This window comes from Pan troglodytes, chromosome 13, assembly GCF_028858775.2.
Source record: "Pan troglodytes isolate AG18354 chromosome 13, NHGRI_mPanTro3-v2.0_pri, whole genome shotgun sequence".
In the NCBI taxonomy this organism is placed as follows: domain Eukaryota; kingdom Metazoa; phylum Chordata; class Mammalia; order Primates; family Hominidae; genus Pan; species Pan troglodytes.
This window is the reverse complement of record NC_072411.2, coordinates 20,601,621-20,623,550: the sequence shown is the minus strand read 5'-3', so window position 1 is coordinate 20,623,550 and position 21,930 is coordinate 20,601,621. Positions and strand designations below refer to the sequence as shown.

General features: G+C 34.7%; 1 protein-coding gene across 7 annotated transcripts in view; it reads right to left on the bottom strand.

The window, feature by feature from the left end:
• PTPN4 (protein tyrosine phosphatase non-receptor type 4) overlaps positions 1-21,930 on the bottom strand; it is a 223,108-nt gene that overhangs the window by 43,022 nt on the left and 158,156 nt on the right. For 4 of the 7 annotated variants that reach the window (XM_525902.8, XM_009443187.5, XM_009443188.5 and 1 more), the window contains 4 exons: positions 21,555-21,727; positions 15,170-15,238; positions 9,343-9,468; positions 6,936-7,094 (listed from right to left, as the gene is read on the bottom strand). In XM_525902.8, coding sequence (XP_525902.2) covers positions 6,936-7,094; positions 9,343-9,468; positions 15,170-15,238; positions 21,555-21,727 — 527 coding nt within the window. The remainder of the gene's footprint in view (positions 1-6,935; positions 7,095-9,342; positions 9,469-15,169; positions 15,239-21,554; positions 21,728-21,930) is intronic. The other 3 variants (XM_009443190.5, XM_063790365.1, XM_063790366.1) reach the window with 1 other exon arrangement.

Genomic DNA, 21,930 nt, shown 5'->3' with positions numbered 1-21,930 from the left:
GCATGAGCTCTATAATCTACACAAATCTCCATCCCGTGCTACTTGCAAGACTCCAGGTATTTGAGAATAACCTCTTTTAACCTCTTTTTAAACAATCAAATCAAGCAGGAAGATACAGATAGGAAAAGAGCCCAAGTATAAATGCTGAGGTTGGGATTTAAGCCAAATTATAAGGAAAAGGTGAGGAGAATGAAGTATAGATTAAGATGAAGACGAAAGGACAGTAAAACTTTGGATTTCAGGACAGAGCTACCTGCCTTCTCACTGTCTTATGTAACTTTCTTATTAAAGTAACTTTTCAGAGAGTGGCAGACAGGCTCTCCATATGCCTGACAGCTGCAGAGGGTTAGGTTAGTCTAGGGAGCTCTTATAATTTAATTATGTACTCTCACAGTAATCCCTGTAACTGTTTCCCTTTTCTATACTTCTAATTTCAATAACCAAACTGTATACATACACAACCAAACTCTATACACACACACACACACACTCTGAAGTCTATAAAAGTAATCAAGGATGTCAACACAGACTCCTGAAATTCAAATATTGGGCAAAGGTTATCAATTACATTTTTTAAAAGACATACTCCAAGAATATTAATTCAATTTACTTTAAATAATAACTTTCTTCTTCATTTCTATTGTACAGCTATCATATATATTTATTACTTAAACAGTTATCTAGGAAGATGATTTTCATAGGTAAACCTTGCATTATAATTAGAAATGATACATTAAAAATAATGTCATGAAACAGTCCAATTCTTAAAAACAATACTGTTTCTAAGTGCACACACACAAAAATCTGCCAAGTATAAGAGAATGAAGAGACATGATGCAATTTGGAGAATAACCAGGCAGCATAGTGAAACACAGCCCTGTCAGAAATTACAGCTGGTACCCTCAAGAAAGAGACCTTTAATTTTCAAAGAAGGCCAGCATTTACTGGCTTTAAGGAAGGGAGCTGGAAAAGATCTGAGTTAGGGAAAGTGAGAAAAAAATGCAATCCTGAAGGGATTATTTTATTACTTTTAAAAAAGAAAAATGAACAACCCTTGAAAATCATGAATTTTTTTTTAAAAAACGGTAAAGGCACAATTGTACATAGAAATCTGTCACAGAAGCATAAAATTTATTCCAATAGACTAGAAAACAAAAACCATATTCTTGTTAGACACTAATACAAATGTGCCAGAAATGGATGGCTCTTTAAAAAACTCTTATTTTCCAGCCTGGCCAACATAGCAAGACACCATCTCTACAAAAAATTTTTTTAAAAAAATAAACTGGGGATGGTGGTGTATACCTGTAGTCCCAGCTACTCAGGATGCTGAAATGGGAAGATCATTCAAGAACAGTAGCTTGAGGCTGTGGTGAGCTATAATTGCGCCACTATGCCCCAGCCTGGGAGACAAAGAGACCCTGTCTCTTAAAGAAAAAAACAAACCCTTATTTTCTAAGATGTAGATCAAGAGAACATGTCTCATTTAACTATAATCACTACTGTTATTCTAGTCTTCAATTACGCATTTAACCCAACTTGTACTCTACTTATATTACATTAGATACAGATAAAATTCTGATTCAAAATTCAGGCTTCTTAACACTTTGGCTACTTTATTCTGATAATGACAGTGTTTCAAAGTAAATGTCACTTCAGGTTGATTACCAATTAACGCACAAGGCACTTTAAAAAGCTCATGTAAACTATCAGGGATATGAGTAATATCTAAGAATAGAACTGACAATGTCATGTGATTTTATCAGTAGGAATCTATTCCAGAATAAGCCTCCCAGCAACCTGAGATTCTTGGTTTCAACCAAACTCAAGGTGTCTGCCCTTAGCTCCCAAGTGCAAGTGACAGAGCCTTTAGCCAGAGATGAATGGTAGGTAAGCATACTGCAGCTACAGTGTCCGGGGACCTGTAATTAGCCTTGAAGCCATGAATACAGCATCTAATATGTTACATTCTCTAAGTCCCCATGGCTTGATATCTCCTTCTATTCAAACCTCCGATTTTTTTACTTCCTTGTCCTAGAATAGCCTAGTATTTGAAGAGTTCACAATATATTGCTAGACTTGATCAAGACTGGAATAGGAATTGGGGACAACTGAGTTGTAGATGGAAATCATCAGTGCCAGTAGCTGAGAGGGGTGGAGGAAAGGCAAAGCTTTGAAGACCAAGCAAAAGGAACTGAAGAGGTATGGACAAAGCTGCGGAGATTCATTAGATAAGACTAGAATGGAATAGTCCAGGAAAGAATGGCTCGGGGAAATGGATTTAACACTTGAGGATGGCCAGGCACAGTGGGTCACACCTGTAATCCTCCCAAACAACTTGGGAGGCTGAGGCAGGTGGATCACTAGAGCCCAGGAGTTCAAGACCAGCTTGGGCAACATGATGCAACCCTGTTTCCACAAGAAATACAAAAATTAGCTGGGCATGGTGTCATGCTCCTGCAGTCTCAGCTACTTGGGAGGCTGAGGTGGGAGGATTACTTGAGCCCAGGAGGTCTAGGCTGCAGTGAGTGGTGATTACACCACTGCACTCCAGCCTAGGCAACAGAGCAAGACCCTGTCCCTAAATAAACAAACAAACAAAAAGCCACTTCTGGATTATGAAGTCTGTCTAGAATATCTTGTGATTAGGGATGTAAGAATAAAGTTGAGAATCTGGAGAATTCTTCACTGTCTTCAACCAGATGCTCACACTTCAAATATCCAGACAAACTGTTGATAATATATTAAAAGTTGTTGGAATATATCCCAAGAGCTTAACTGAAAAAAGCTATATAATTATTATATGCTTATAGCAACTCTTTGAGGTAGATATTATTATCACCCTGTTTTTTAACAGTGAGGAAACAGGCTTACGGAGATAAAATAACTCACCAAAGGTCACCTAATTAGAAGTAGTAGAACCATGTTTTAAACCTAGTCTGAATCCAGAGCTTGTGCTCGTAAACACTATGATATATAGTTGCATCTAAAACAAAGTAACTGCAAAAAGGAGGAAAGTTATTTTAAATCAGAGGTTTCCAAACTTTTTGTGGCAGTGGAATCTTTTTCTAAAAAAAAAAAGTTTCTCAGAAGCCAATTTATAAAACAGATAAATGCTAATAAGCATCCCCCACCCCTGTCAGTATCTGAGGTCTCAACAGAACTCCCAGAACTTATCAGAATATATCCAGAATATGACTATTTTAAATCACTTTGTTTTGGTTATAAATGGTAATACTGCTATATTTTAAATTCTAACACAAATTACTTATATTTTAATGAACAGAAAGCAAGATTAGTAAATATCAGGGCTTATATACATCCATATTTAACTTTAATTGATAACATTTCTAACTCAATTGTTTTAACACATTTAAAACCAATAATTTGCCTAAAATGTACTAAAGGAGGGGGCACCAGGGCTCAAAACACATACTGTACACAGTTTACCCACATAAAAAATTTACCCACATTAGCCAGGCGTGGTGGCTCACGCCTGTAATCCCAGCACTTTGGGAGGCCGAGGTGGGTGGATCACAAGGTCAGGAGATCGAGACTATCCTGGCTAACACGGTGAAACCTGGTCTCTACTAAAAACACAAAAAATTAGCCGGGTGTGGTGACGGGCGCCTGTAGTCCCAGCTACTCGGGAGGCTAAGGCAGGAGAATGGCGTGAACCCGGGAGGTACAGCTTGCAGTGAGCCAAGATTGTGCCACTGCACTCCAGCCTGGGCGACAGAGTGAGACTTTGTCTCAAAAAAAAAAAAAAAATTTACCCACATTTAAAAAAAAGTACTATTTGTGTTAACTTTCGGTTGTTAAGAGAAAGGAAAGATGGCAATATAATTCTAAAAGTTTTCCAAATGCCCAACATTCATATTGGGGCTTTTTACCAAAAATAACTTGCTTATCTTAAACTCTGACCTTTTTTTGTTTTGGTTTTGGTTTTTAAAAGATGGTGTCTTGCTGTATTGTCCAGGCTGAGGTGCAGTGACTATCCACAGGCGCCATCATGGAGCAATACATCCTCGAACTCCTGGGCTCTAGTGATCCTTCTGCCTCAGCCTCCTGAGTAAGCTGGGACAACAGGTGCACACCACCACACTTGGCAATCTGACATTTTGGAAAATGTTAAGTGGAGGGTAAATAATGAAAATGTTATATTTGAGTGTACTATGCTGGTAGCAGAGCAATATATTGTCACATAGTAGCAAAAGTTTGTTAGAAATGTCAATCAAGATGTGTGAAAAAATGTGCACAATTTATTTCAGTTCACTGAGCTTTAAATTTTCTTATAAATGCTTCAACAACAGCAGTGAAAAAAAGCTTATTTTGCAGTTAATGCAGCTCTCTGTTGCCACCTTTAGAAATTTGTATCCTAATAAATTTAACCATCCAATTCACATGCTGTGTTGTAGACTGTGGTCTCCTTTACTTATCCTTAGCCTATAAATGGTAACTTTATTCTAAACAGTATAAGCAACCTCCTGTACTCACTTAAATAAATAATTGGTAAGATGATTTTATCTGACAATTAAAAAAAGGCATATGTGAAAAACCTTAAAAAAAATCTATTTCATTACATGTTGAAATGTTCTGTGCTTAATCCAATACATCATTTAAATTCTTTTCACATTTGGACAACAGAAAAACTGAAATCTATGGATTCCAAGCTGCAAAGTATTTTATCTAAATTGCAAATCAAAAAACATCTATAACATCTTGTTGGGGATACAAAGTTCTCCTGGCTGATTCTCATGCTACAGAAAGCCTGAGTTTCTGTTCTGTAAATTGGGACAAGTGTTCTAAGTTTGGCTTTCTTATCTATAAAATGGATATTATATATCTTTCCTATTTCACTGAATTCTCCTGAATAGAACAGTGAGATAATTTATGTAAAAGTGACTGTAAGCAACTAAGTAAGTTATTATTATTAAGCTTATCTTTTCAGATCTCTCTCATTATTCTTAAGGTTAAAAACTGGTTGAATGTCAAATGCAGTAATACAGATTCAAAATGGAATACAAACACATAAACCTTATAAAATATATGTCCAAGGAGAAGGCTCCAAGCATTTTATATTCTTGTGCACAAGAGAGAAGAAGCAAAAGCTCTTCACAGTTCCAAGCTACCCTGAACTTGCTTCTCCACTCAAGTCAGGAAAGTAGAATAAAGGTGTTTTGAGATGGCAAATGTATTAGTCCATTCTCATGCTGCTATGAAGAAATACCTGAGACTGGGTAGTTTATAAACAAAAGAGGTTTAATTGACTCACAGTTACACATGGCTGGGGAGGCCTCAGGAAATTTACAATCATGGTGGAAGGCACCTCTTCACAGGGCGGCAGGAGAGAAAATGAGTGCATGCAGGGGAAATGCCAGACACTTATAAAACCATCAGATCTTGTGAGACTCATTCATTATCACAAGAACAGCATGGAAGAAATGACCCCCATGATTCAACTACCTTTACCTGGTCCTGCCCTTGACACCTGGAGATTACAATTCAAGGTAAGATTTGGGTGAGGACACAGAGCCAAACCATATCAGCAAGTGATTTGGGGGTTTGTGAATCTATAAAATTTACATGTGAGGCTGGGCGCGGTGGCTCACGCCTGTAATCCCAGCACTTTGGGAGGCCGAGGTGGGCGAATCACGAGGTCAGGAGATCGAGACCATCCTGGCTAACACGGTGAAACCCCATCTCTACTAAAGATACAAAAAATTAGCCGGGAGTGGTGGCTGGTGCCTGTAGTCTCAGCTACTCGGGAGGTTGAGGCAGGAGAATGGCGTGAACCCGGGAGGCAGAGCTTGCAGTGAGCCGAGATAGCGCCACTGCACTCCTGCCTGGGTGAAAGAGCGAGACTCCGTCTCAAAAAAAAAAAATTTACATGTGGAAATATTCAATTGCGTTTATATGTCTTTCTTTGGAAAAGGCCCTTTAAAAATAGATAAAGATAATTTTGTTAGGCCTCAAGAATTACACTGGTTTTGGTTTGTAATAATTAGGCTTTTTGATTCCTGCATATGATTCATTTTTATGTCACAAAAGTATGTAATTTTAAAAATCAAATCAATATTTCAATCATGTCCTTAATTACTATACTTTTTAAAGTTTTCAAATTAGAACATATATAATTATTAAAAATCAACCGGAAAGTTTAGAATTATAACTTCTAAAGTAATAAAATATTAAATCTCCCATCAATCCTATTTCTTGCCAACTAATTCCCCACAGGTATCATTGTACAGTGTGTATCTGTCCTATTTCTCCATTTTTAATAATATATACACACAATCAAAATGTTTTACCAAGATATACATCACGCAGGCTGAACTCCTACTTGTTTTGATAGCTCAGCCAGTCTTCCTTGGTTTACCCTACCCAGGGACAAACATGACCCTACACCTGTACTCTCTTCCACCTACCACTCTTGGGCCCACTCTTTACCCCTGATCGCATTCACTATATCTTACACCAATTTCTCCTTCTCAAGAAATAAATCTTCTTACCTATCTACACAGGTAAATTAAAAATTCTTCTTACCTATCTACATATCTTGGAAGTATTTTAATTTTCTCAACACTTTTTACTCATACTTATGGTTCTTTTCCTTTAAAAATATTAAGAAAACTCTGCTTTAACTACCCTCCTCCTTGACCAGAGTGCTACATTATCTGCAGAAATATTTGAGTTTATATACTAAAAACTGAAGAACTGTCTAAGTCAACAAAATAACAACATAGTGACTGGGTAGGGGAGGGAGAGGCAACAAGAACTCTCAGGAACAAATGAGCATAATTGCAAACATATAAATTTTGAAAAGTTGCATAATTAAAATCTTGTATCGAATATCCTAATTTCCCAGATTATTTTAAGTAAAGCAATTTGGGGCATTTGAAAATACAGAGGAAGCAAAATAAAAAAGCTCTTACGGTGATGATTCCAGAACAATGCTATTAGCTTGTGTTGATGACGGAGATCTCTGATTTACAAACACTTCGCTTGGGGAAGTATGAACCATATGGTCTACCAAATGACCAACTGAAGATGGTCGTAACCGGGTTCCTTCCTGCGTGAATGTAGAATTTCGACTAAATAAAGAGGGAGAAAAACTGAATAAAAATATGCTTCAATTCAAAATTTCCAAGTTTCTTAATATATGGTTACATCAGAAAGGGGGTATGTGTTTTTAAGTCAAGCCATGTTGACTAAGCAATCTCTGAAAAAGACGGTGTGATATAAACAGAGGGAACAGAGAATGGGAAGTCAGTGATCTGAGTTACAATCAACAATCTGCCAAGGATTCTACCCATAAAGTTACCTACTATCTCTAAGTGCCTTAATGTTTCTAGGTGTTAGTCACTACGATTTTGTCTTACTCAGCATTTATAAAATAAAGGGATTAGAATAAATGATTTAGAAATATATTCTAGTCTGAATTATTTTTTAATTATTATAAATGTTTTTATTTATGGGACTTTCTTTGAAGCCTTAGAATAGATACTGAATACTATATTGCCATCCTCTTGACAGTCACACAAAGTAGTGTTATTACAATTTTTAATTACAATATTTCAGTATTTATGTATGTGTCAGACATTTCTCTAAGCATTTCATTTAATCCTCATAACAGTACTATAAGAAAGACATTATTATAAATATAATTTTGTAGATGAGAAAAATGAGACAGAGATTAACTTGCCCAGGTTCAAGCATACAGTGATTCCAGGGCCCATGCTCTTAACCACCACCTTGTACTATCTCTTCAGAATTTTAAAAAATCCTTTTAGATTATATCTGAAATTGTTTCATTAACCAGAAAACTTAAACAGAGCTACTGTTAATTAGTTACTTGAGTACTTTGGCTTAACTTGCTATTATTTTCTATAACTTGCTATTATTGTTTAGTGTTGCTGGTACAAATGGAGAAATGGCTGGTTGTACAAAAGGGAAGAGAAAAACAAGGTCTGAATTTTCTTCAGACAAGCTAATGAGGCTTTGAATATATGCAATCATTTATAAGAAAAAATGATAAAAGCAACCTGAAATTGGCAAGACAGAAATTACTAAGTCCATTTTTTTCTAGGAGTAACTTTAACACGTTAAGTATTAAAGCTCTGTGAACCAAACTGTTTATGTATAAACTGTTATATGGTAGAAGTTTATTCTTCAGCTGATAATAGCCTTCAATGCTCTAGCTGTTAGATTTTTTTTTTTTTTTTTTTTGAGACAGGGTCTCACTCTGTGGTCCAGGCTGAAGTGCAGTGGTGTCATCTCAACTCTGCAACCTCTTCCTCCTGGGTTCAAGCAATCCCTGCCCCACCCCCCTGACAGGTGCACGCCACCATGCTCAGCTAATTTTTGTATGTTTTTGTAAAGATGGGGTTTCACTATGTTCACCAGGCTGGTCTTGAGCTCCTGACCTTAATGAATCCACACACTTCGGCCTCCCAAAGTGCTGGGATTACAGGAATGAGCCACTGCACCCAGCCACGTTTAGAATTTTATACAAATTTATTAAACATTAATGTGCGTAAAACATTTATGAAAAAAGACATCTTCAAATATTATATTTCATACCAAAATTCAAGTATTTTATAAGTGAACCTTATGGGTTAACTAAGTATGTTAATATGGTGGCACACAATTGTTTACCATTATCTTAATTACATACAACATTTGTAATATTATCAAATTAAGATAATCAACATCTTTGGCTGGTGCATTTGGCTAGTTTATGATCTTATAATCATTTATACCAAAACATACAACTTTTGTGAGCAATGTCAGACTGAAGTACATATACTGTAAGTGCTGAATCACACGGTGCTTTTTAGCTCAGGGAGAGCTAAGCTTATGGGGACTGGTGCTGGAAACCCCTTTTCCTAGGCCATAGAACGTGCTGAAGCCATGGTTGAGGTGGGGGTTTAAGAGAATCCCAATCACTTGCAAAGCATTTTCAAACAATATATGCTCCCCTAGAAATTCTGCTGGGAATCCACATGAAAAATGAGTATGTCAACAACAACCATACAAGATTTTAAGTCTAACAGATCCTCATTTATCAGGGACTCTTAACTGCGAAAGTTAACTGTTGAGGAGAGCGAGAGTGGAGGGTCCTTATTCAATGCGCTACTCTCATTCCGCAAGTCTATACCATGTTACTTCTGCAATGAGCAGCAGGCAAAGAGAAAATAATGCTCTGGAGCAACAAAAATCATGTTTCACCAAAAGAATTCAATTTTTGCGTATCTTTATCTTCAGGCATAAAAATATACAGCCAATAATTAGAAATTAGCAAAATTCACACCTGATGTTGGTCACAAAATTCACACTTACTGATTAGGAGTTCCCGGTGGAGATCGTGATGGAAGGCTTTGTGTTTCTAACCTGTCATCAGATATTGAATTTCTGCTTACTACTTCCCAATCCATTAATTTCCGTGCCAAGGGCTTACTTGGGGATCTGCAGAAATAAATTAAATAATATGTTAAAAGTTTTATTTTTATACCCCAAACCATGAATCAAATCCTACAATTTGTTTTCATAGATTATGTTCTAGATGAGCAACATAAAGAGTTTACTTGTAAAAAATTAATGCATTTAGAGGCTATTTACCAAATAACTTCCTAAGAATATACATTGGCTTTATATGAAGAATAAAGGAAAGATAGGCTAGGAAGAGTAAGATAGAGAATAAGAAGGACGAGAAAAACAGAAGAAACAAGAAAAGGAAGGACAAAGGTAAAAAGGGAAGGGTTTGCTACCAAATGTTTTCTCAGATGTTACTGACAAGACAGATACTACCTACTTCTATTCCAGAGTATCTGGAACACTAGCTTATCTTGGGATGTATTAAATAACTCCTCGCACATTATCTCCTGAATGCTTCTATAACTAAATCCCAATCCTCTGCCTCAATGAAGACAGAACAAAAATAATTATGCATATTACATTTTATCTACTTAAAAACTGTTTACATATAGTAGGTTAGTGGATTTTTCCCTTTTTTCCAAAAACATTTTGGAGGGTTAATAATTCTGTCTATTGGTGGGGAGTAAAAGGATATGTTTTGTTACCAATCTATATATTATCAGCTATCCTAATGATAAAGATGAAAACTAAGTGATGTTTTAAAAAAAGATCTTGGATGGGCGAGGTGGCTCAGTGCTGCAATCCCAGCACTTTGGGAGGCCCAGGTGGGAGGATCACTGGAACTTAGGAATTCAAGACCAGCTTGGGCAACATAAGGAGACTCTGTCTCTACAAAAAATAAATTAGCTGGGTATGATGGCAAGTGCCTGTAGTCCAAGCTACTTGGGAGGCTGAAGTCAGAGGATCAACTTGAGTCCAGGAATTTGAGACTGTAGTGAGCTGTGATAGCACCACTGCATTCCAACCTGGGTGACAAGAGTAAAACCCTGTCTCAAAAAAAAAAAAAAAAAAAGAAAGAAAGAAAGATCTTCATATTGATTCATTCAGATCAAAAGATACTGATCTATGCAGAGATCATAAACCCTTAGAATTTTAGGAATGTTAACAAAGTATTTTTTATATGCAAATTCAGATAATAGACAAAATTAGCTGAAAATATATGTTATTTCTTTAAATGCCTGGCTTTATGAAGTGCAGAGTTAATGTGGAGGCGAATAATTTAAGCTACATATATAAAGTATATAATAAATCATCTTGTAAACAGTTTTATATTTCAGTAATTAACTGAAGCATATAAAAACTATATGTATTTTCCATTCCAGCACAATTTACAAAAAATGAAACATCCTGTTGTCTTCCTACAAAAATCAGATCATAAAAATTTAGGTAGAAATACCTATTTGAGTAAAATTTAAAAATGAAGACTATTTTTGGTTATAGTTAATAAGAATCATAGGCCTTTGTTGTGTGACTTTGAATTTATTTTCAGATTTTCCTATATTGATAAAGAATTGCAGGTAGTATTGGACTTGCTTTTTTAGCTCATTGGGATATTTTCCTCTCATCATGTACTATGTATACACTTCTGTATGGCTAAAAAAAAAAAAACAATTACCAAGGAAGGCACAAAGCAAATGCAATATTAACTCATCTGATTACATTAAAACTTAATAACATTAGAATTCTGATACATAATGATCTCATGAAGTTTGAAGTTTCACTGTCTGCTAGAATTTCCTTTCCAATATGTTAAACGTGTAAAAAGAAATGTTGGACTAACACGCACAATAACACTGACCAAAGAGAACTGAACAAATTGTTATTATGTGTACAGTAGGAAGCATTAAAATAATGATAAGGATTCTGAATTCTAGATGTGGCTTCCTATTAGACAGACCTCTTATGTTTCTGTATCTAAATGTATAAATTTATTAGCATAATATGACCCATAGGTCTCTCCCTACCTCCTGAATTTTATGATTTATGAATATCCAAATTTTCAGGGCAATATTTTAGCCTATTAATTTTACTAAACCACGAAAAATTTAAGTTACTTATGAATCTACACCACACAAGTGTCCTGTCATTTCAGCAATTCATAGCTAAAACTTTTTTAGTTTGGCCTAATGACATTTCCTTAATCAAAACTCTTGTAGGCATTTTCTAAGACATGGAATGTTATTAGTTTTAAAAAAGATACGCTGACTCAGATTTCATTTTCCATATGTGAATTCAAAGTAATTTAGGTGTGAACATTTCCCATTATCACAGGTTTAAATTATAGGATTTTTTGATTTGAAGACAACTCATGACACCGTTTAGTTCAACTCCCTCATACTGCAGTGCAAATTTTCTTATCAGTCACAACAGAATGAAAATAAAGTATATTACCTCATGCATAAAACTTTGATTTTTAAAATAAAGATTAACATTTATGGCTCTATTAATGCTAATTCATAATGTAATAAACGATTATTTCCTCAAATATTAAACTACGAAATATAAGCTGTATGAAAGTTCACTAACTGTAATCAATAGATCAACTACTTTCATTTTCTAAAAGCTGGAAAAAGTCATTTGAAGAAAAAAAATTCCAGCACACTCACCTAGTCTGAAGCGTCAGAACACTTTATTGCTGTTAACGGACTAAACATGGCTGGACACTTTGAACTTAAAACCAAACTTCATGTATTTTATTTTATTAACAGTTTTAACCTCAGGGACCCACCCACTCAAGCTTGCTGTCTATGTTTCCTGTTGAGTGTGGAAATTTCAGAGAAAAAAATACCACACAGCATCAGTGTGTTTGCGATGTGGTAAGCTTCTTTTCTGTCTAGGGCACCTTATTTTTCTGTTGTATGAGAACATTGTTTTTCTCTTTTCTTAGATATATTATATGACAACTGCAAAATGTGAAAGCAATTTGAAGAGGTGATAATCAGTATATGTGCTGCTGAGGCGAACACAAAGAGGTGATAATCAGAAAAAAGAAAAAACATTTAATGATTGCTAAAAAATTATTATATGAAAAGTTTAAGGAGGAGCCTTTTCTATCTACTCATATTGCCAACTAAAACCCAAAGAAAAAAAAAGAACTCTAGGATTATCTGGTACTTCAATAAAATAACTTAATAATTACTAAAACCATTAGAGAATTTTGGAAGACATATATCTGTTCATTACAATTAGATCCTAACATATTAGAAAAACAATCCCAGAAAAGCTTATCTTTCAGAGAAAGAGAGATCATTAAACAGCCCAGTACTATTACAACCTCATTGTAGCTGATACCTTATTATTTCAGAGGAACCACACAATTCCAGAAAAACAAAAGGAAGAGAGTTATCTGAGGCTTATAATATTGAAATTTTACCTCTACTATTCACGGAATAATGGCTATTTGTTTTATAAAATAACCTATTAAACAACTATACATTTTAATAATGAATATACAAAATGAACAACTAAGATGCAGGTATAACTCTGCTTATTTCTAAAATCTGATATGATCAAAACATTAAAACATTAACACTTATAAAGAAACCATTTATATGTGATATTAACTTAATATATAAATACACCTATGATCTGGTACTCATATTAGGATATGCTACATACAACTAGTGATCAAATCGCATGTTCTATACTTTTTATAAAAGTCAAGCAAGAAAGAAGACACTTGTTAAGAAAGGAATAAAAAAGTTTTAAGTATATTGTTATGGTGTTACAACACTAAGAATCAGAAAAATATTTTAAGAAATGTTATTAGTTTTTAAAAAAATACATGGACTCATTTCATTTTCCATAAGTGAATTCAAAGTAATTTAGGTGTGAAGATTTTCCATTATCACAGGTTTAAATTATAGGATTTTTTGATTAGAAGACAACTCATGACACCATTTGGTCCAACCCCCTCATATTGCAGTGCAAATTTTCCTATCAGTCACAACAGAATGAAAATAAAGTATATTATCTCATGCATTTGATTTTTAAAATAAAGATTAACTTACCATTTATGGCTCTTCTATTAATGTTAATTCATAATGTAATAAACTATTATTTCCTCATATAGTAGACTACTAAATGTAAGCTGTATGTCACATATTACTGTGACATCTTTACAAAGTCTTAGCAACAACTCCTACTCTGGAGGCAGGGACGTGGCTCAGTAAAGGGAGGAATCCTAAAAGTTAAGTTTACAGTTTACAATCAAAGAATTTAACTGTTAAAAGATTGCCATTATAAATGACTAGATTTTTGAACAGCAAAGAAAATGTGCACGATATGCTAGATGATAAAAACAAACAACAAATAGTTTAAAACAATTTGGAAACAAATATACACACATATATAAAAATGTCTCTATGAGTAGATGCATAGAAAAATCCTGAATAATGAGGATCAAAATTTTTTTAAAAAGTTGTCTTGGGATGATAAATTTTCTTTATGCTCTTTGATACTGTTGGAGTTTTTAAACATAATGAGCTATCACTTATATTACTAGGGGAAAAAAGCAATTTCCACTTTTGGAAGGAGGAAGAAAAAAACCAAGAACACAAAACTCCCTTTACTCCAGAAACACAAAGAAGGAAGGTCTCTTAGATAAAGACTTAAGAACAAAATTTAAACAAAGTGAAATCAAAAGCAAACTTTCTAGTTCTCTTTATTAAAACTCAAGCCTCTAATAGCAGTAGATGCCAAGCACATAACTAATTAAAAGACTTAGCCTCTCAAAGTAATTTTCACTGAAAACAAACTCTTGTCTCTAACACACCTGTATCCAGTTGGTCATCAGCTTCTGCTAGTTCTGCCTACAAAACGTTCCTTAAATTTGTTCCCTATTTTCCATTCCATTACCAATGTTTTTGTTCAGGCCTTTATTATTTTCACTTGGATTACTGCAATTACCTTATAGTTTCTGGGTACTGAGGCTTTCCTCGCTAATCCATTCTCTATCATTGCTCATAATACTATTTTCTAAAACATAGATCTTATCATGTCATTTCACTTGTTAAAAAGCAAATTGGCTAGGTCGGGAGTGGTGGCTCATGCCTGTAACGCTAGCACTTTGGGAGGCCAAGGTGGGGGGGATCACCTGAGGTCAGGAGTTCGAGACTAGCCTGGCTGACATGGTAAACCCCGTCTCTACTAAAAATACAAGAGGCTGAGGCAGGAGAATTACTTGAACCCAGAAGGCAGAGGTTGCAGTGAGCTGAAATTGCATCACTGCACTCCAGCCTGGATGACAGGGTAAGACTCCGTCTCAAAAAAAAAAAAAAAAAAAGCAAATTGGCTATGACAGACCCTAAAGAAATAAAGACAATAAATGGTAAACAAAAACAAAAAATAAAACAACTTATCTCTTAACAATATAATTTAAATAAATATGGAAACGGCTTGATAACATGAAATAAGTCACTATATTTCTCAAAAATGTTTAAAAAAGTGGAGCAACCTCGAACAAAATATTATATTAATAACATAATATTTGATCAGCCTATTCAGAACTGCAATGCCTGGCACACTATTAATATAAAAAATGAATCAATAAACTAGACAAGCTAGTTTATCATTCCCTCAACATTATTTACTGTTAAAGAATTGTGATAATTCTGTAATCAAAAATTTGAAATATTTAGAAAAACTTTAGAAAAAATATTTAGAAAAACTTTTTAGTAAACTCAATCCATCTTTTTAAAAAAATTCAGACAATGAAACAGATTTGGCTTACCTTGCAAATACCCTGTCTTTATTTGCCTTTTCTTTGCCATACTGAACTGATTGGACTTCAGTTCTCCCACTGAAATATATAAATATGCACAACAATAAAGTCTTAAGAGAACTATAAGATAAAATGACAACACATAACATGATTATAGTGTAATTTCCTAAGAGACAAGACATTTCTAGCAGAGAAAAGGAAGCAGAGAATAAAAAGACTGGACAACATTCCAATTCTACCTGGATGAATGAAGCTTAGTTACATGTCTCCCATTAATGAAGAAAGATGTGTTCAACTCCCTCCATGTCCAGACACAGAACAGCTCCAGATTTTTGTTTAGAGGAAGGAACTAAGGCAGAAAAATGGTGGGGGTTTGGCACTAGGAGATTTGTTTTCAAGCTGATTTGTCTAGAGGGAAATTGTTGATAGAGAGAAACTGATCTTCTGAGGTACACCAATGTGTTCAGATGAAGTTTGTTAATAAAAGTTCTCAGAGCATTTATTTGAGACATTCTCATTACTTAACTGTGAATTAACATAAATTTGCGGTATATCAAATGTAACCATATACAAATATAGCTATCTAATGCATATAAAAACAGCCAAATGCCAGTTTCCATAGTTAAGCAAGCAATTTTAAGACCATTTTCCATGGATAAATATCAGTAAATATGAACTGAATGGCACTTTTATGAGATTTTAATGGAAAAATGAGAAATACTACCATGACTTTTAAACTTCAAGTTGAATTTTCCTAAGAAAATATTTCCTCTAAGAGGGAGGTAATAAATTAAAGTTCATCACTGTTTTGTATTTCCACATTAGAATAATGATGTTAATCCTCTGGATACTTTGGAACAGAGATAAGGATATGTACATGAAGAGACTGGTGGAGAAAGTAATAGATCTGATAGTCCCAGTACCATCTGTCAGTCAAAAGAGTATTTCAACATTTTAAGTATGACAACAGTTCCAGCATTCTCCACCACTGCATATTATGAAGGGAAAAAAAGTTTATTTAGTGCATACTCATTAGGGACAGGACTGTGTCCAGTTAACATTTTTACTTCATTTCCTACTTCATTCCTACTTCATTTACAAGATGTCTAACCACTTGGATGATTAAAAAGTGCTTTGGATATGTTTTAAAGTTCTCCCATTCCTACTTCATTTACAAGATGTCTAACCACTTTGATGATTAAAAAGTGCTTTGGATATGTTTTAAAGTTCTTAAGTACTACAAACACAAAGCTTAACTTTTTAAAACTATAAATATATACAATTATGTATATACAATTTAATGTGCGAGCTGTCATAGGCCCAGTCCTGTCCTGTGCCCTATGTTTTGCAGGGGCTACGATAAACAAATTCCATTTTCTAGATTATTTTGCCTTAGGTTCTGCTTTTAGAAGGTACTGGTGGAAGATCAGAAAGTGGAGAAAGGCAGAGCAGGAAACTGGTAGCTGCTGGCAGCTGCTTTAATAGTCATGGGGATAGGGTATAGTGAGAAAGAGCATCCTGTAGATGGTCCCATCCTTGATTAAAGCAGTACTTCTCTGCAAGATACAGACCGATTTTTCTTCACGGGAAAATTAATGTATCAGTCAGAGTTCAGTCAGGGAAACAGAGCTCTAACAGTGTAGTAGCAGGTGTAGTTTGTGGACTCCAGCCCAGGGAGTCCTGAATGCATCTGAATTTTAGGCATTACCCCTTCTTCTTGTTTGTTTCTCCATAACCATGTTTCCACCCTTTTGTTTTCCCAGCATTTCCAACAACCATGTAACTAATTTCCTCAATTAAATTGCTTTTGTTTGAAATACCAAAAGGGCTTTCTGCTTCCCTGACTGATACATTAATTTTCCAGTGAAGAAGATTCAAATGGGACACTATTACTCAAAAGGCTGGAGTAACAAGTTAAATTTCATAATAAAGAAACAATTTTTTTAAAATTAATGAGAGAAAGACTTATATTTCATATTGTCCATAATACAGACATTAGGGATTTAGTATTATCATTACAACAAAATGAAAAACTGTTCCAGTTTCAGAACACTAAACTTTCACAGTAAGATACTTATCTTTTGAGCAATGAGAAAGTTCTCTCTCTCTCTCTCTCTATAGGCTTATTATAAGTTATTCAAGCAACATAGAAAAATATAAAAAGAACAAAAAAATTGTTTTTACCCACAGTCCTATCCATAAAGAAATCATCACCATTATGAGCAGGTAAAAATCATTCTGAAATTCATGTATATAAACATTAAAAAGGCTTGACATACAGGCACAATAATTTTATTACAATGAAATTATGGTATATATGCCACTTTTAATGAAAAAAAATTAAACTGGTTTCTAGTGAAATAAAAGATAAAAAAGACTGCCATTCATATAAAAAAAGAGGAAAAAAGATGAAGAAAACCTTAAGAACTGCTGTGTTAATGTCTAAAATTGTTTCAAACTTTAAGGATTCAAATACTTCCTCCCACTAGCTTTTTTTTTTTTTTTTTTTGAGATGGAGTCTCACTCTGTCGCCCAGGCTGGAGTGCAGTGGCTCCATCTCGGCTCACTGCAAGCTCTGCCTCCTGGGTTCACGCCATTCTTCTGCCTCAGCCTCCCGAGTAGCTGGGACTACAGGTGCCCGCCACTACGCCCGGCTAATTTTTTGTATTTTTAGTAGAGACGGGGTTTCACCGCATTAGCCAAGATGGTCTCGATCTCCTGACCTCGTGATCCGCCTGCCTCGGCCTCCCAAAGTGCTGGGATTACAGGCGTGAGCCACTGTGCTCGGCCTCATTTTTTTAAAGTTATATTATTTATTCTACTTTGGCAAAGTTTATACCATTTAAATTTTATTCTGCAGTTATAATTCTCACGGTTGTCAAGAATTGTTTCTATATAGAGAGGATTTAATCTTCACTCTCAGGGCTTTTTATATAAAAATAACTTTTTATACCTGATAAAAAGTTATTTTTTTATACCTGATAAAAAGTTATTTTTTTAATCAGGATTATTCTGATCTATCTCCTGGTTTGCTGAATTTTACTACTTAATAAATGTTTTCAGGAAGGTCTTGGAGATGTTATATTCTCTGAGTTTTTGCATATTGGATAATGTCTATATGTTGACTTTGGACTTGAATGGCAATGTGATCATGTTTAATATTTTTTGGTCATGTTTTTGTCTTTAGGACTTGGTTGACAAAGGATGGCCCACAAGTAACATAAGCCTGAAGATACAAGTTTTATTTGGAATACATACTGTTTGTTGTTGTTTAGAGACAGGGTCTTGCTCTGTCACCCAGGCTGAAGTGCAGTGGCCTGATCATAGTCCTGTAACTTTTAACTCCTGGCCTCAAGTGATCCTCCTCCCTGAGCCTCCTGAGTAGTTAGGACCACAGGTGTGTGCCAAAAGCCCAGCTAGTTTTTAAACTTTTGGTAGAGACAGGGGTCTGCCTATGTTGCCCAGGCTGGACTTGAACTCCTGGCCTCAAACAATCCTCCCACCTTGGTCTCCCAAAACACTGAGATTACAGGCCCCCATGCCTGGCCTACATTATTTTAAAATATTTAATTCAAACTGATAAACCACTAGCAGACTAATCAAGGAAAAAAGAAGACACAAGTTACCAAGAATGAGAGAAGCAACATTATTACATATTCTAGAGAGATTAAAAAGAAATGGGGAATATTATAAACTCTGTGCCAATAAATTCAACAACCTAGATGAAATGGATAAATTTGCTGACAGACACAAACTACCATATCTTGCTCAGGAAGAAAGACAAAACCTTAATTGCCTTATCTATTAAAGAATTTGAATGTTCAAAATCTTCCTATAAATAAGACTTCTGCCCCAGATGAATTAATTTGCAAATTCTATGAAACATTTAAAAATGAGATAATATTATTACTATGCAGCCTCTTCCAGAAAATGGAACTTTCTCAACACATTCATGATTCCAATTTGACCCTGACACAATAAAATCTGAAAATGATATCGTAAGAAAGAAAACTACAGATATATCCCTCATAAACACATATGCAAAAATCCTAAACAAAATTTAGCAAAGTGAATCAAACAATATATAGAAAGGATATCATGGCTAAGTGGGGTTTATCCTAGGAATGTAGGGCTGGCTTAACACTTGAAATGCAGTCAAAGTAATTCATCATACTAACATCAGATTTTAAAGTTTGAATATGATCATTTCTTATGTGTCAATTATACTTCAATAAAGCTGTTAAAATAATTGTTCAACTTTCTAAAATGTACATATCCCATTTAATAGTCCTTAATCCCAGTTTTGTTGAAAAACATGTAAAATTTGTCAATACTAGGCCAATCTTCCCCAAGGGCAGTAACAGCCTTCTGAATGGCAGGTGTTGCTCCCTTCCCGGCCGATCTTTTTTTTTTTTTTTAAATCAGATTGTCCTTGAACTTGCTTTTATTAATATTTATGGTACAAATTTCCTTCTGTTTCAGTGATGATTTCCTCCCAAACAGGTTTCTTCAACTGTCTTTTGTATTTGAAGTCACTGTATGTAAATTTTATGTTTGCTTTGGTATGGTTTGGGTAACTTCCTTGACTTTTTTTTCTCATCTTGTCTGAGACTTGCTTGAATTATAGTTGAAGACTGGTTATTGGTCCTACTCATTTCTTTGTACCTAAATTAAATGGTGTGTGTTTATGTCACATTTGCAAGGACAAAGAGGAGAAAAAAGAATTTGAACAGAGGGTAAGAGTAGTCCTTGTATAACTACCCTGGTAACCAATCAGAAATTAAATTCATTGAAAGAATATCTTTAGGGTTTGTACTGTTCTCATTTCACATAAAGCCGTGGAGATTTCTTCTGTCCTTGCTGAGATTTATTAACAGTAGGTAAAGCTCTTTGCTTTTTCCTTGACTTTCATTATAGATCTGATACTCTCTCCTTCCATCTATTTGCTTTTAAATTTGCAAGTACTGTCATCTTACTTTACTCAAAATTGCTTTTAGGAAGGCAAAAAAAAAAAAGGAGTTAAACGTGACAGCAAACTGCTTAGGAAATTACTGTGCCTTTTGTTTGGTTAAAAATATTCTAATTCTGTTTAATTGTTACTACTGAACTTTTGAGCCACTTTTACTAATTTTTCTGGGGTGGGAGTCATGTATTTCAAGTGACATATCCTGTACTAAGCTTCATACTGTTATTTTTACTGAGATTACAAATTAGGCAATTATACATGTTTAGGTTTACAATTTAAATCTTTTCTGGGAACATCTAAACATTTTTCTCATGAACATATAACATGAATTAATCTTAACACATAATGGTCAAGGGTTTTTCATTTTATTTTATTTTTATTTTTGAGATGGAGTCTTGCTCTGTCACCCAGGCTGGAGTGCAATGGCGAGATGTCGGCTCATGAAACCCCTGCCTCCTGGGTTCAAGCAATTCTCGTGCCTCAGCCTCCCAAGTAGCTGGGATTACAAGCGCCCGCCACCACGGCCAGTTAATTTTTTGTTTTTTGTTTTTGGTAGAGACGGGGCTTCACCATGTTGGCCAGGCTGGTCTTGAACTCCTGACCTCTGGTGATCCGCCTGCCTCGGCCTCCCAAAGTGCTGGGATTACAGGTGTGAGCCACTGCGACTGGCCAAGGGTTTTATTTATCAAAGATGAAAAATCTTATTTTGTGAAGCATAAACAAACAAGAATGAATAACATTTGTTTTACTAAAAGATAATGAATAACTTTCTACATGATTCTTACCAGGTTCCACTTAAAAACTAGCTTGCATGGGCCTTTTAAGAATTCCATAGGTAAAACTAATCAGAGCTTCTTCAGATTTAGTTATTCCCCAAAGATTTGTTGCCTTCAGGAAAAAATAAAAGCTATCAAGAATAAAACAATTTTAGGAAATGGAACCTGGGGTTACTGTTCAATGACTAAATCTGATTTTGCCTCATGACTGTTCTAAACACTTTACAATAAAGGGTTTGACAACCCAAAAATATGCTAAATTCTATATTAAAAACAATAATTATATAGTTTTAGGCATAAGATACCTTGGGTGTCTTAGAACAAAGAAAAGTTTTCAAGCAAATATCTAATAAAGACACAATAGAAATTATGTCATCTGTCTTTATTGTAAATAAGTAAGTGTAGTTAATTTACTCCAGAAAATAATGACCAGCAAATACAGAACACAGAACTGGTTTCTCAAGCCTGTAGCATATCACAAGAACCTATAGAACTTTTTAATGATACTGATATAGAGGCTGCAATCCATAGGGATTTTTGACTCAGTTAAGTATGTGTAACGAAGGTTGTATGGTTCCATAAACTACATCTTTATTTTAAAGAAAGGAAACAAAATCCAACAATAAAGCCTTAACACAGAAGCAATACTTACCAGTACCGGAATTTTGAACCTAATGTAAAATAATGTGCAAAAAAATTCTTTTGAGGTGGAAGTGGTCTGTCCAAACGGAAGAATGTGTGATGTTCTACACATGCTTTCCACAAATTTTTACATGCTCTGTAATTCACCATATTAAATCCCAATAATGTTTCTCTAGATTCATGCTGTAATAAATGACAAAATGCAGAGAATACCAGGAAAATGTCAGGATCTAATGCTCCATTTAATTTACTTTTGACAGATAAATTATTCTAGCCTTGTAAACATGAACTTGTTAATGATATAGATAGAACCTATAGGATCTTTTATCTAGGATCTTTTTTGCTTATCCAATAAAAAGGCAATGAAGTATACGCAAAAGCCTGCA